Source organism: Pteronotus mesoamericanus, unplaced genomic scaffold (genome assembly GCF_021234165.1).
Source record: "Pteronotus mesoamericanus isolate MK-2021 breed Mesoamerican mustached bat unplaced genomic scaffold, CSHL_Meso_final contig_116, whole genome shotgun sequence".
Classification (NCBI taxonomy): Eukaryota; Metazoa; Chordata; class Mammalia; order Chiroptera; family Mormoopidae; genus Pteronotus; species Pteronotus mesoamericanus.
In genome coordinates, this window is record NW_026555027.1 from 29,487,589 (window position 1) to 29,504,931 (window position 17,343).

Below are 17,343 nucleotides of genomic sequence, written 5' to 3' on the forward strand. Positions count from 1 at the left end.
ATGATTAAAGGCCTCATGGACAAAGACAGTGGGGTGGAGGATTGAATGTGGGAGATGGGGGTGGGTTGGATAAGGGAGAGTAATGAGGAAAATGGGGACAACTGTAATTGCACAATAAAAAAAAGAAAAAAAAAGTTACTTCCATGAAATAAGAACTAGAAAGTTCTTAAGAACAGAACATTTTTGTTATAACAAATTATTGGTAATTTAGCATCTAGACCATAAATTCTAACACTTAGAGAAACTGTCTCAGATATGATTTTTTCTTGGAATAATTCCAAAACTATACATATACAGGCAAGTTTACTTCCTTATGTGTCATAATCAAACATCTGTATGATTTATTGTATTGAAATACTTAATTTTATATTGTATATTTGCTCTGTAAACCTGACTAAATTTTTAACTTAGAAGTACTGAACATTGATTGAGATAATAAAATTTAAATCACTTATTTTCTAACAATGCAGAGAAACTGAATACACCATGATAAAGAAATAATAAAATATTTTGAGTCTCATGACAGAAATCAAAACAAAAACTGGACGTTTTCCTCCTCCCACCTTATCTCCTCCAAAATGAGACTTTCTTAAGCATTCATAGATTTACCATCTATGAGATGTCTGTAACAAGATACTATAGCCCTGGCCAGTGTGAGTCAGTTGGTTGGAGTGTCCTCCCACAGGCCAAAAGATGGCAGGTTTGATTCAGGTCAGGGCAAATGCCTGGGTTGCAGGTGCAGTCCCCGACTGAGGTGTATGTGAAAGGCAACTGATTGATGTTTATCTCTCTTTCTCTCTCCCTCCCTTCCTCTTTAAGCATGTTCTTGAGTGAAAATAAAAAATGAAACATCCCCCCCCCAAAAAAAACCAAGGTACTACAGTGTGAAATTTAAAAAAAATATTGTATCAGTATAGACTTTGTGGAGAAATGGATTAAAATTCCAGCTTGACCACTTATTGTATTAGTGATAGAAAGAGTTTATAACTTTTCAAATTAGTTTTCTACTATAAATGGGGATAGTTATCTTTATTTTTCAGGTTATTGTGAAGGATAAATGAAATGGTATGTGCATTATGGAATCAAGCTCTATGCACTTATTTGGAGCTCCGCTAATGAATTTACTGTCCTTGTCACAAAAATTTATTCCCAACTGCTCTTTATTGAACTGATGTATGATTACATTAATTCCAGTAGTTCATATACCTATTGATACAATTTTTTTCAGTACTTTTATAATCTTTGATTTGCCCTCATTGTTGTCTTCTTTGGAAAAACAAAAACCAACCAACAACCAACTAACCAAACAAACAAACAAACAGGGCAACCTTTCTTCCCTACAGAAAGAGTAATAATAAAGTCATATTTTGTCTTCTCAACTAAAAAGGAATATTTCAAAGAAGTTGATTCTATTTAGTCAAGTCTGAAAAGTTAGAAAAAGAAATAAACACCAAGAAGTAAGCCAGCCCAAAATTGTTAACAGAGGTCAAGTTTGAAGAAGAAATTAAATTTTCATTGAATTGTACTGAGCATTATAATAAAAATATTTTATGTATTTTTTAGAGTTCACTGAAAATCTCTTCGCCCTTATTACTACCTGCTTATTTCTGTATTTGTTGACAAATTATTAAAATTACCAAGACATGCATATTCTTTATGTATTATATTAGAACTTATTAGTGTGTGATGACATAATAGAATGAATTACTATAAATTCAGGCTAAGCTTTGTGAAGATTTCATGTACTTTTAAAGTGAAACAAAAATATAATTTGATTTAATTATAGGTTACCTTAAGGTTTTTGTTGTTGCTGTTGTTCTGTTTTGCTTTTAGTGAGGAATAGAAAATACAGAATATGAAAACAGAAAACATTTTGATTTTTTTTCTTCCAAATTAGTTTTCCGCTCTCATTTTTGGCTTTCATTCTTGCTAACTGATTAGCCAATAGAAGTACATGATTCCTCAAAGTGACTAATCCAAGTGGTATCTTAGGTCTTAAATTTATATGTGGTCTTCTTTAGTTTTGTCAAGTAACAGTGCTTCATGATTTATTCAAAGGCCAAAGGAGGAGCCAATGGATATACTATGTGAAAGTCAAAGATTTTTATTCTTTTAAATAAATTTATTCTTTCATTTTTTAGTGAAAAAGTTAATGTTTTATTGACATTGACTGAGTCATTTCTCTATTTTCTTTTTTTTAAATGATTCTGAGATATTATAGTTGCATTTTAATATAAGCTCTGAGTTTGATAACATTTGAAACAAATATTGTACATTTTATTTCTTGCAGGTGCAAACAATAACAGCTTAGCCATGTGCTAAAATATGGTTTGAAAGTTAAGTGCTAGAATTCATATGTTTAAACAAGTCTTAGGGATTATTTTATTTGAGAACATTTGTTGCCCAAATGTAAACTACTGCTCAAGTGGTACTTTTAAAGCTTATTGAATTTGCATGTCAAGTCAGGTAAGCATTATATTTTTCCTTTGAAGAAATACAGTCTGTAATCATTCTTTGAGATTTTCTTTAACTTGTGGAACTTCATTTTTTAAAATAAAATTTTCATAAAAACTTTCACTCAGGTCATCTGAATAACTTCAATTTTTAAAACATCAAAAATTGAAATGTTTGATGTTTTGCAACTTGAAAAATATAAAATATGATAAGAACATGTGTTTTTAGTCTTTTAAACACCTTAATTAATTATTATTTATAAAACCTAAACACGTTTAATTTTACATTGATTTTCCTTGCTTAAATATAATTTTTATTATTAATAAATATATTGTTGATGTTATAAAATCACATGCATTTATTTTAAAATTTATAACACATTTACTGTAACTTTTTTTGAGAAATTATCTGATAAAAATAATGCTAAAATATTAAGTTATATTTTCAAGACAAGTGGAAGTATCCCCAGAGCATGATACTAACCCAGAGCAGACATGCTATTTCCCCACATTGCTGCTCAAACTACTAAGTTGTTCAGCACTGCATAAGCAGGAACTAGCCAAAATTTTCAAAGTTTATTAAATCTGCTTTGTGGGAGTTGAATATTTAGAGATAGAGATTTTGAAGTACATCTTCAGAAATTGCTAATACTTAAATTTTATTTTATCAACAAATAAATTGCAATAGACCATATGTGCCTGAATCAGAAAGGTTTAGTTTGTCTTATAATAAATTAGTCATTTACAATCCCTCCAACCCCTCTCTTAATTTTTCTCAAATTATGACCTTCTCATTTAAAATATTTTAAGTAAAGAGTAGGAATGTGTAGTGTGTGATATGTTCAATGGTACCTCTTCTCTACTCTTGGCAGATTAAACGTGTTACTTCATTGTTATTCACACCCAGAGGATACAAGGGCATCATTGTATCTTTCCCAATGGATGCAAAGCCCATTTATGGATATATATTATGTCACAGAACATTTGGTAATACACAGAACACTGGTATATCAGAAACATTTCCCAAACAGATGGAGTACATAATTATAATTTTGCTGAATAATGTCTGATAATCAGAAGGCATATTAAACAATAAAACATAGCTCCGAGGTGCCCATATTTGCCTGAAACTAACTCCTTCCCTCTCTAAATAAAAAACTAAAAACATCTACTAATTTGTGATATTTAATACATAGTTTGAAAATTACAGAGTGTTATGATGAACAGAATGATAAAGTGTAAAGGAACTGGCCAGCAATATGTCTGATGGTTGAAAGTCAGTTATTTTTATTTGAAAAAATTAAGGTAGAAATTGACTAGAAGAGCCACATGTGTTATGAATAGCTGGTCATTTTAAACCTAGGCATTGAATTAGATATGTATATTATGTTTTTTATCACAGAAGATGTGATCATTCAAGGTGATTTAAATCATTTTCATTAATACATTTTGAAATAATATGACATTATGAACCAATTTTTCTAGTATTTCCTTATATAAGTCTAGGAAATGACTTCTTGAAGATTAGCTAACTAAATTATTGTTTATTGTAGTATGTAGTATATGTACATGTTCTTAGATAAGTATCTCCAAGTTCCATATATATTTAGAAGTATTTTTATTGTCTCCTTAAATGTAAATGTTAGAATTTTTCTCCTTTAAAAATTAAAAGTTCCACTATTTATAAATAAATTTTATTTTTTCTCTCTGAGTATAAATCATATTTTGTTCTAGTTTTAGTTATGTAAATGGCTAATTTTATATATTTATTTATTCATTATCTATTAATTTCACAAAAATTGGCTGCATAGCAAGTAGTATCCTATTTTAGTTCCACTACTGTTTTATGTTTTATATTTTAGGTTTCTTTATTTAACTACTAAAATGCTCCTCATATATAAGCCCTCAAAACAAATCCAGATTTCTTGACAGAAAATTGTTAATATAATGGACTGATTAGAATAAGTGATTATAACATTGCAGATTAATACTGTTATTGTGGCTTGGATAGTCTAACTTTTCCTCTTTTTACATAATCCAAACCAATTATTTAACCAAATACTAAATACACATACCTGTTATTTCCAAGACTTTGGGAAAAAAGAGTGTCCAGAATCGGCATTGTTGAGCACGTAGCTTAGCATATACTTTTGGTGACTCTGTGCTCAAAGTTAAATATTTTTGTTCAGTGCTCTTGAAGACAGGCCATCTTGTACTACTATTCTGGGTGCCATCTGGATTTCTAAAAAAAGTTAAAGAAAGACATTATAGCTCTATTGACATCATTGCTAAATAAAAATATTGTTCTCAAAACCAGAGGTTTTTAACAAGTCAGAAAAAAATTGTGGATCATTTTTGATGAGGTCAAGCATAATTGAACTCGGTCGAATGTTTTCCATACCTTGAAGCACTGTGTTAGTTAAAATTGTAGGGAGTTAAATTTGGAGACTTTTCACATGCATTTCTGCTTAACATTCACGGAGAAAAACATATTTTCTATTCAATATATATATTGCTGTTTTTCTTTTTAACATGCTGAAAGGTCAGTGTTATTTTTGTTTCACCTTATCCCTTATCCCAGGCTCAACCTTCTCACAATGAACATTAATACCATCTACTAAACTTCTCTTGCATCTATTTCATTCTATTTGTTACCCTTACTGCCTGAGTACAGGATCGATGACCTATTTCCTTATTATCTAATAAACTCATTACTCTAGGAAACTGCCTTCAGTCTCACTTTTAAGTTGATCTTACCTTCTTGAAGATCTGTTCACAGCTTAAAATCCTTCTAATAACTCCCAGTGGGTTCAGATAAAGGTTAATAAACATGATGCAACTCATGTTGTCAAGCTTATTTTCAGATATTCTCTTCATAAGCCAACCAACAAGAATTAGGAATAGTTCCCTAGCAATTTCCTTCTTTATTTTTATTTATTTGCCTTTGCTCCAGCTATTACTTCTGCTTGATATTATTTCATTCCCTAATATCATGTGTCAGCTTCAAAACTTTTACATTCTCTTTCTGTGTTAATATTTCTTATACCTTTCACTGTGTTTTTTAATGGTTCATTTTTTATTGTTTTTTTCATTACCATTCATCCTCATATACCCTCTTCTGCCTCCTCCCTCCCCCCAACAAAAAGACACAAACTATATCTAGAATCCAATGAACAAACTGAACTAACAAGCAAAATAGAGACAGATTCATAACTAAAGAGCAGGATGACAGCTCTGGGGGTGGGGTTGAAGGATGAAGAGGTAAAACAGAAAAGAAAAAGAACTTATGGGCAGGGGCAAGAGTGTTATTGTGGCTTCTAAACCAGTAACACTTGACTCTATTTTTTAGAAATTTGCAGTTCTGGGTTCATTTACACATCTGTAGCACTCCATAATACATTATTACCTTGGCCATGCAAATAGGAACTCTAAGAATGAACATTGTGAAAGTGACTCCAAGTAGAAAATCCATGGATTTTCTTTAATATATATATTAAGCAATAATTATGGAACAAACATTGCTCTGGGTACTAGAAATAGAAATAAATACAGGAAACATCGTTTCCTATATCAGGGCATTTCCAAACAAGAATATCCATGAAAACAAAGAACCACCAGGGTATGGTAGTCTGTGCCAAGCATACAAAAAGGGACATGTCATCAGAAGAGGGAACAATCACTGTGTTTGAAAGGATATAACTGAAGAAATGAACTCTAGATGAAGGAGAAGAAACAAGGAACTGAACCAGAAAGAAAATTTGTGAAAACTAAAGAGAGGGAACAGAATTAACACAGGCAGAAATAATGAGTGTTCATCTTAGTTCAAATAACAATGAAAAACTAGTTTTCATGGATTCTAGGATAGAAGAGATATTATTAGAGTTACAGCTTTAGGATATTAGTGCTATCATATTAAGACCTGACAGTCTAGAAAAATGGTTTAAACTTTAGCTTGTAGGTATTTACTATTCTTGGGAGATTTTTTTTGACTAAATGGCTTTCTGTGAACATAACATTTTTGAATTATTGACCTGGGGGTAATATCTAGAATAATTAAGAAATCTGTAAAGTAGTCACAGGTACTTTCTTCATAAACAGAAGACTAAAGTGATAAGGATTAGCAAGTCATTCCTTTCTCTTAGATGCATTCTGCCTTAAGCAAAACCATGTAAGAAAAATTCCAGTTGAATTTTCCTAAAAGTTCAACACACAAAATTCTTCATTATTCAATATGCCACATATGGATAAGAAGTTGGCAGTAGTGATAGCAAATACTTTTTTTTTTCCCAAAAGTCTGTGGACCCAGTAGATTTGGGAAAGAGAAATAGCATTTGCCCAATATAATAATCTAGAGGCAGATTTTTTTCATCAAGAACTTGTAACAAATTAGCACCATAAATTTCTATTTTATCATAGATGCAGACATACTCAACCATGAATTCATGAGCTTTACCAATAAATAGCTTCTCAATGGAATAGTTGATTTTACTTAAGAATTGGATGATTTAATAAACTTTATTAATAAGCAGAGCTATTCAAGCTAAACCCATAACATAACAGGATTGAAACCTCCTGCTTTAGGGTATTATTTGAGAGAGGTCATAAAGTAATTTCTCCAGTTCACAGATGGCACACTTGTCTAGGTGAATTATTGAGTCTTTTTCCTTTTCTTTAAAGCTTTAGAAACTAACAAGTACAGCTGCTGGAGGCTGGATTTTCAACCAGGAGAACCATTGGTCTGATTCAGTACAGCAATTCTTATATTCCTAAATTGCCCACTTGCCTTCTAATTCCACTCTAATTAACTTATGGCAACATTTTAACTGCACATTCATTTCTGGCTTCTGCAAACGGTGACTTAAACAGAGCTGACTTGTACTTGAGTTCAAGAGTGAAGCGGTAATGACCTTGCCAGTGTTGATTTAACAAACTTTGTCTCATGAAATAACTCATGACACTCCAAATTACAATTCCGAGATAATAAAGTTCCTTTGCCTATGGATGCAAATTTAGTTTTCAAGAAGTGATTGAAATAGCTATTGAAAGAATGGAGCATTTTACTCTATAATTTGAAGAAATCTCCAAAGACTTTAAGTTTAACAAGAGATATTTTCTTTTCCTATCTGTAGCAATTAAAAAACTTTGTGAAATACAAGGTATTTTTCAGATATACAATTTTGAAACATGTATAATTTTAATCTCAAAATTACAAGATGCATTTAAACATCTTGAAGTTGCTCCTTTAAAAAAGAATCTGTTCTTCTAACAAAATAAAGACAAAAATGATAATGCCTAAAATGTTCCATGAACAAGAGTAATTTTTGCTTTATTTTTCCTATCACATTATTTTTGTACTTTGCAATATCTAAAAGTAGTCTATAGTTCTTCTATTGCTTTTTCTTCTTATTAGGTTTGAAAAGTTTTAAGTGTTATCTTATTTAACAAAAAAAAGGCAGATTATCTTTGTAACGCCTGTTTCAGAATATTGTCTGCGTATTATTGATATTTGAACCCAGATTACATAACTAATTTCATAAATAGATATTTAATGACATTAATTGACTTAGCATGCTTGATATCAAGTAGTATGCATTCATCTTTATACATCAGGTTTCCTTGCAGTTATAAATTTCAATATTGCCTACCAAAACTAACACTGAAATTAAGATCCTTTTTGATTAAAAATTCAGAGACAATAAGTTGTAAGTAGGGTATACAGTCATTTTAAAGTGAATATGTTTCCTTTTGCTTTACAACCTAGTAAATGAAGTCATGATTGATAGTTGTAAATTAGAAAGACACCTGAAATATCCTACTGTCATAAGAGGGCTAAGGGGTAATAGTTTATACTATATTTCTTAAACATGCAGATATTCATGGATTCATATTTCATGTCATGTTGCACATAAATCAAATTGTATTTTTTGAGAAGAATTGAAGGACTATAAGAGAATCTGAATTTAGAAAAGCATTCATTTATTCAACAAATATTATTGAATACACACTAGGCCTGGTTTCTTTAAGTCACAGAAGAATCAACAAAGGCAAATTAGAGATCCCTGCCTCTTGCAGTTTTCATTCTTTGAGGAAGATAGGCAATAAACAAGATAAATAAGGAAAATATGTTATATAGTAATAGCTGCTAGAGATAATAAAATGGAGTGTAGAAATATTAGGAAATGACCAGTAAGTATCAATGAGGAGGAACATTAGTGAGGGAGTGTGTAATAATTTGATTGGACATTGTTCACAGTTCCTGTGAGGTAACACCTAAATCTTTGGAATTTCCCACAGTAGCATTATTTATGGTTATTTATGTTAACAGAGTGACCCATAGTGGGCACCTGATGGTTTTCATTAATGACATGACTCAAGGTGGGGCTGGTCATGCTGAAAATCTTAGGGAAGGAATGACTATGTTTGAAAGACCCACCATGTGATTAGAAGGTTGGGACTTAGAGCCACATGATATCAACCTGACCATATGGCCAATAATTCAATCACTCACACCTATATTATAAAACCTCAGTAAAACTCCAGGGCTCAATCTCAGGTGAGTTTCTTGGGTTGGAGATACTCCAAGGGCACATCACCATTATTAATAGCATGAAAGTAATGCATATCCAAGGACACAGAAGCATTGTTTTTGGAACCTTGCCAGTACCAGATTCTGTTCTATGTACCTCTTTTTTTGACTGGTTTTGGTGTATACCCATTTGTTATATTAAAATTGTAATCGTAATTATAGTGCTTTCCTGAGGTCTGTGAATCATTTTAACAAATGATCATATCTTATGGAGTCCACAAGGACTGTGAATTTGTAGTCGGCTAGTCTGAAGTAAGGCTAGCCTGAGGAACCTGAACTTGCAACGGTGCCAGAACCTTGGGTTGACTTGGAAGTGTGATGGACTGAGCCCTTAACTTTTACTTAAATTTTGCTTAGGAATATCTGAAATATTTGATGAGAAACGGACTCTTAAATGAAGACTTAGAGAGAAGCGAGTCATGCTGTTTTTTGGAGGCAGAGCACTTCAACAGAAGTAATTGAAAGTAAAAGCTATGAGACAGATGGGTGTCTGGAGTTTTCTAAGAAAAGCAAGTAGGAGAGTATAGCTAGAGTAGAACCAGGCATGGAGGAAGCAGTTTGAGTTGAGGTTAATGAAATGACAAGAGGACCACATTATTTAGTGAACTGTAGGTCCTTGTTAGCTTTTTATGTCTACTCTCAGTGAATGAAGAATTAATTGGAGGTTTTGCACAAATAAAGGGCAAGATCTCACTTATATTTCTTAAAAGGTCGTCTGCCTGAATCTCTGGGAACATACCACAAGGTATTCCAGGCCAGAACCAGGGAGACCAGTAAGGAAACTGGAAAAAAAAATTACATTAAAGATAACGATTGTTTGGACCAGGGAAGTAGTAGTAGAAATTCGGAGATGTCGTCAGATTTTGAATATATTTTGAAGACACAACCCTTGCAATTAATTGGCCAATTGATTAGATGTGGAGAGAAAGAAAGCTGACATATTGGCCTGAGTACCTGGAGGGATGAATGGAATGAGACAAGAAATGCTGCAAGAAGAGTATGTTTGGAGGAAAATGTTAAGAATTAAGCTCTTTATGTGTTAAATTTGAGACTCAAAAAGAGGTGGTAATTAAGCAGCTGGAATTTAGAGCCGGTTCATCTTTATTTTATTGAGGGAATCTCTGCATTCTAAATGGATTCCCAAGCTTTTCAACTGCAGTGTTCCCCCAGCAGCACTAAGTAGGTGATCAGTATACAAATTCCAAAACAGAAATGACATTTCAAATTATACAAAATACAATAAATCATTCTGTAGGATATGAAGTGTCTGCCTCTTTCAGGTTGTAGCTTCTTGACCCATGCTTTTCCTCCCAAGTTTTCAAATAGGCCATCTTCATGCCTCAATTAAAAGAACCAGTCTTGGCCCTCTTATTAAAAATTATTTTAACTGTGTTTTTTCTCCTCTCATTTGAGCTCTGAATGTTTGTGCCCTTCCATTTGGTGACGGTATCAGAAGCTGTAACTTTTGGAGGGTTTGAAAGTCATGAGGGCAGAGTCCTTGCAGGTGGAACCAGTACCTTTATGAAGGAAGCTCCAGAGGAATCCCTTGGCCCTTCTACCAAGGCCAAGGACACAATGAGAGGAAACCAGCTATGAATCAAGAGAGTCCTCGTCAGAAAGGAACCATGCTGGTGCCCTAATCTTGGACTTCTGCCTCCCAAACTGTGATCAATAAATTCCTGTTGCATATAAACTACCTGGTCTGTGGTATTTTGTGATAACAGACTGAATGGACTAAGAGAGTAAGGTCCCTGCAAACCATCATTTGACTGCTTTGTTTATCACCTGAAACAGTGCCTGACTTACACTATTTAAGCAAGAAATGTGACTAAAATAAGAAAGAAAGATCATAACTGGTAGTTCAAGGTATCTCATTTTTCCTTTATAGTAAGTGTTCACAGTTAAAAACTGCAGCCATATAGAAGACCATACTTCACAGATAATCATTTATCCAATTTCAGGAAAATCAATAGTCTCGGTCCAATAATGTAAAATTCTTCTTCAAGTATGTTTTTCCTATGGTCATAAAACACCATGGGTCTGTTTTAACCAATGCTCGACATAGAAACTCTTGTTTACCATGACAGTTTAACACTTAAATGAATCTAATTGATAACATGGCATGTAACCTGTGCCTAAAGGATCTACAAGTAAATAGTGAGATGTGAAGGTTCAGTACCCTTAGAAAAAAATTAGAAACAAATTAGGCAAAGTTGAACAAAAATAAAATAAAAAGAAGACATTGAGTTAATACCAGGATTAGCAGTAATAACAAATATAACAAAATTCACAAGTTGCTTCAATTATTTATTTATTCACTTTATCCTCACTCGAGGACATGCTTATTGATTTTAAACAGAATGGAAGGGAGGGAGAGAGAGAGAGAAAAGGAGAGAAACAGTGATCAGATGCCTCTTCCAAGCTCCATGACCAGAACCAAACCTGCAACCCATGCATGTGCTCTGACCAGGAAATGAACCTGTAAACTTTTGGTTTATGGGGTGACACCCCAACTAAGCCCTGCTGACAAGGGTTGTTTCTATTATTTTGACATATTTATATGTCAAAAATAAAGACTAGAAAAAGCAACCTGAGTACATTAAAACATTACTCTTTATATTTAAGTATAAGATTATGAACATGAATTCATAATACAATCTGTTTTAGAAAATATGGAGACACAGATGAAACAGTGACACTAATAAATAGCAAAAGATAAACAAGATCATGCTTTTCCTAAGATCATATTCTTGGCTTCATCTTGTATACACAAAAGTCCTTAGGATAAATAGAGACATTAAAAAGGAATTTTAGATTCCTTCTAGAGGAATTTTCTGTGACTGCAATGTATTTATGAACTTTACTAAGTTTCATTACTGATTTTTGTTTATTAAGTGTATTAAAACCTGTACAATCTTAAAGCTGACCTAAAGAGAGCTTTCTTAAATTAAGTTATTAATAATAATATTTATTCTTAACTATATAGCCAACCAAAATGAGTTAAATACCCACTGAATTCTATTATAGCAACTTTGTAATCATGAATTCATTTCCAATATTTCAATCATATTGGCTCTATTTTAAGCTACAGAGCTAATCCTAGGTTGATTGATTAGTTTTATAAAACTTATACTGAACTTCATGGTTTTTTATAGACTTCTAAGATGAAACTTTAAAGAAAAATGGAATAATTTATCTTCACAAATATACACAAATATGCCCATTTCGGTTTAGCTGAGTCTTGTATACTATACATATTGTATATACATGTAAGTGTGCATGTGTGTTTGTATTCTGCAACTTGAATATTAAAGGATGCTAAACACAATTGAACAAATATTAGTCACATAAAAATTTAATTTATATCATACTATCGCAACTCACTATAAGGGTGCCAAATTATATAAATAATGACTATATTTCGAGCATTTTGCATGCTCAGCATCTATCATAAGCCTAAACAGAAAGTTCAAAGTATTTATTAAAATGAGAAGTGAATAGCCTTCAGAACTTTGGATATATTTTGCATTAATCCAGTATCAGTTATAAATTATTAATATTCACAGTATTAAAAAAGAGAAATTCACTTTATTCTCATATGTTAAGATAAAAAAGCCTTGTAAACATTACTCTTCTAAGATTAAAAACTTGAAAATTCACATTGACTCTTTCAGTGCCTAAAGAGAAATTAATACTATGTTTAACTTCAAAGTCCTATATCAGCTGATGAATAATAAAAATACGCATGTGTTTCTTCTAAGTCTGTTCAGTAGTATCCTCCATTCAGACTCTCTGTAGTTTGTTAGGAAGTTTTCTTGTCTATACTATTTTCCCTCTGAACATAATAAAGACAAAATTAGCAGTTACTAAAGCAACTTGGAGTGTGTAATAATGTAGTTGTGCATAGAGTATTCTTTATAAGTGGATTACTTACAGTTTAGATTATGTTTAATGCAAATGTCTAAATCTACTTTATTTTTGTTACTTGCTTCCTCCTATTTCCTGACATTTCCTTTGCAAACTATAGAAATGAGGACAGTAATTACTGAAGAACTATTCCCTAGATTCTTTAGTTTGTTAAGTTTCTTCCTCACTTCAACAGGAATTTTCTAGTCAGGAATCGCGGCACCTGAGGTGTAGGATTGTATTACTGCAGTAGGGAAGTTTGCAATGATTCATAAATTGTCTAACAATGACTTCTTGAATATAAATATAAGATATAAGTAGAGTCTATGTTCAATTTGATTATTATTTTTTAATTATCTTATAATTCTTAAGGAGTGGATTGGGATATATTCTCACTATCTTCACAGAGAAACTGGATTATAGATTTTTTTGAGAGAAGGAATAGAGGGGAAGAGAAAGGAAGGAGAGAAAAGGGAAAGGAGGGGAATGAAAAGGAATCCAAAAGGAAATAAATAAACTGTGATTTTTGTTACCAGATTTTTTAAAAAAGTAAAATACATCAATGAGCCAAACTTTCTAAGAGAGACAAAAAAGAGAGAGGGGGATTTATTTTCACCAAACACTAATAAAAAGAAACAAATTACATTTCAGTTTTAAAAGTACTATTAGAAAAATGAGGTATATTTAGTACATCACCTTCCAACTTTAAAAGAAATTAGCAACTGTAGTAACTTGAGATCTGCATAATATGGGATGAGATTTCAGCACTAGCAATAAGCAAAGGCCAATTACATTATAATACAGTTAGATATGTGCTATGAAAGTAGATGCTTGGTAAAGTAGGAAGAAACATTGGTCTAAAAATTATTTAAAAATAAAGCTAAATACAACATATAAAGTGAAAATTCTGGTGTTAGGAGCCTTGTCTAATCACTTTTAAAAGATTTTTATTACAAACATCTAACAAAGAACATGACACAGGCTGTCAGGCAGTGTTATAAATTCAATCATATTTAAGGGGAAAAAAGTAGTGAAAAATGACCTACACACAAAGATGATTTACCTTTTAATCCAAATCTAAATCTTCCAACATATTATTACCTTTGCTGAGATGTGATTTTTTTTCTTCTAAATTTATAACTAGAAATCAAATGTCTACTTTAAAATGCATTGTCTATCTTTTATGAGATTATTTAAATCTTCGTTAGTATTCTTTTTTAAGATTTCATTTATTTATTTTTAGAGAGGGGATGAGAGGAAGAGAAACATCAATTTCAATTTCTGGTTGCATTTTCGCACCACCCCTGCTGGGGACCTGACCTGCAACCCAGGCACATGCCCTACACTGTGAATTGAACCAGTGACCCTTTGATTAGTAGGCCGGCGCTCAGTCCACTGAGCCACACCTGCGAGGGCTAAGTCTTCGTTAGTATTTAAAAGAGGTTTTCCACTTAACCAACTTTCTTGAATACTTCACGAAAGTACCTGTATGGAGTCATGCAAACAAACTGATTTCCAGTGCACACATCTAGCAGTTAGATTGCATTGTACAACTTCATTTGTTCATCAGTTCCAAGGATAATGCCAGCCAAAAGATATCAAAGATCTTTTCTATGCTGTTGGTATGTATGCTGAGCAAACAAAGCTTTGATGGTCCGGAAGATTATTGCTTCTTTCCTCTGATTTTTTTGGGCAGAAGTGTTTCCTTAATTAGCAGGAGAACTAAAGAGGAACACTAGGCAAAGTTTAGCTTTTTCTAGCTCTCCAGAAAATGAACGGGCTGAGTACTAGATTGATCTAGAGAGAAGCAGGAAACTTTCCTTCCTTCCTTCCTTCCTTCCTTCCTATATACATATATATAATTCTTTTATAAATGATATATGATAAATAATGTAATAATGTATAATATATAGTATATATTATGATAGAATATAATGTAATATAGGATTCCTTTAATATATAGTATTCATATAGTATTATATAAATAGTATATTTTACTTATATTTATAAATTATATATTGATATATAGTATACATATCAATATATTATATATATTAGCAAAGTATGTATATTATATTAGCAAAGTATTATATAGTATATATATGAAATCTATATATACTATATAATATATATAATATTAGATATAAATTACTTTATATCTAATGTGTTCTATTATATTTTATATATAATTATATATACAATTCCTTTTATATCCTCCTCTTTTCCTCATTTTATTTTTGCATCTGTTCTTTATTAGCTTATCAAATGCATCCAGATATCTTACTTAATTTCTGTCTTGTTTACTAGTGACAGAAGAACTACTGCTATTATTTTGTTTGTATCTAATTGTTTCATAGTGTCAGCAGACCAACTGGTATCATTGGGATGGAATCGCATGAATCTCAGAGGAGCTGTAGCCTAAAGTTTTGTAGAAAGTTCAACTGTACTCCCACATAATGACACTAGAACACTTATTTTAATAAGAGGGCAGACAACAGTGACTAGGGATAAGATAATAACCCTAAACTTGAAACAAATTAGTGGTTTTTACAAGTCCTCCAAATGCTATCAGTTTTGTTCTTCTTCACGTCAGTTTGTTCTAGTCTGTGCAATAAAGCTGATGACAAGCCCTTTCAAGAATAAACGTAGGAAGTTCCAAGGAAAGATTATGGAAATTTAGTTTTGTCGTAACACATAAGAATCTTAAAAAATCTAGATTTTAAGGCAACATGAATATTACAAGGGGTTTGGGAAATCAAATGCTCTAAAAAATTTACACAACCTTAACATATTGTAATTTTTGTCCTTAAATGGGTAATTTGAGCTTATCAGATAATTCTTGAATTCAAAGTTATTTCCTTTATAACACTATTTACTGGAAGCCCCTATAATGGACTAATCACCTCCACTTAAGTGGAAAATTCCATGAGAGCAGAGAGTGTGCCTGTTTTTATCCATGTAAGCTGGCCCAGTCAGTGCTCAATAATCGATGCTCTGTAAATGTTTTGCCTACTAGGGAGCTTGCTGAAGTGAGAAGACCATTGCACTGTTTGCAGTTTAACACAGTGACATTTTATTGTAAATATATACATAGAGATATCTCTAATTTTCAAAGAAAAGATTTAGGTAATATGATGAATACATTGCAAACTAAAATTTTAACAATATCTATGTATGTTTTATTTTATTTTTATATTTACAAAACACTGTTTCTAGGGAAAGTAAGGTGAAACAAATGTGTCATATTAAGGTTCATATAGGAAAATGACAATGGTTTTGAAAGGAACTGTTAACACAACAAACATTTTAAGTTTCACTGCAGTACAAAATAAAGCCCCAAACCATGCTTAGTAAAATTGCCAAAGTGAGCACCCTGCCACATTGCATTTCTAATCATTAATATGGTTATCATAGAAAACAATCTTATTTAATTTTAAGGATTAATTTTATATAATTTAACTGATTAAAACACTTTATCCAGGTAATATTAAATCTATACTAACATTAAAGAGAGATAACAGTTAATATTTGCTACGTACCGTATAATATACCATCTTGTTTCTCAATATATACTTCTATTATGTTAATTACTTGACTAATAATTATTAAATTAAAAAATATATCCTATATTTTTCATTATTGAAAATGTTTATGATGTCCTACTTAAGCCTGCAGTTATTATTCACTAAAGCATCATATTTTATTAGCATGTAGTTGTAAATATTTTATAATCAAAGATGTCCATTTTTTACATTGTTTCAGTTAACTTTTTCCTGGATATTTTCCCTAGTTTTTCTATTATTTATTTCAAAGATAAATATTATGTTCTCCAAATAAACTTAAGATAAATATTATGTTCTTCAAATAAACAAATTTTTTACTCAAATATAAATATTATATTCTTCAAATAAACAAAATTTTCTTGTCGTATGTTCTGTAATCTCCTGTTCAGTGTTTTATTCTCTGTAGGAAATATTCATAAAGCTATTCTAGCTTCTGTTTGTTCATGTTCCATAATGGGGTGTGTGTCATTTTCTGGACAAGGTTATTCCAATCCCAGACAACTTATACTTATTACTGACTCTAGTTAATAAAAACAGACCTGTATTCAAGCCCTACTAGAATTTTAGGCCTGGGGTTGAGAGACATTTTTTATACTAAGCTAACTGATCATATTTATATAAATTTTGCCCAACAGTTCTCTGCTTTTTGCCCACATAGAATATACCTAACTTCTCTTTTATGGCAGAACTTTGTTTTACAAGTCAGAAACATTTATGTCCTCACACAAGCACTTTTTTTGTTTTTGTTTTTTTTCCACTAAGTACTAAAGATAACTTCTTCCTCTGTGAGACCATGAGGCCATTCTATTGGGAAATGTATTATATGATATACAGT

The 17,343-nt window shown here is 31.6% G+C and overlaps 1 protein-coding gene across 3 annotated transcripts in view; it reads right to left on the reverse strand.

Moving 5' to 3' along the window:
• Positions 1-17,343, reverse strand: part of BCHE (butyrylcholinesterase) — a 59,233-nt gene that overhangs the window by 9,133 nt on the left and 32,757 nt on the right. For all 3 annotated transcript variants that reach the window (XM_054580304.1, XM_054580303.1, XM_054580302.1), the window contains one exon: positions 4,529-4,695. In XM_054580304.1, coding sequence (XP_054436279.1) covers positions 4,529-4,695 — 167 coding nt within the window. The remainder of the gene's footprint in view (positions 1-4,528; positions 4,696-17,343) is intronic.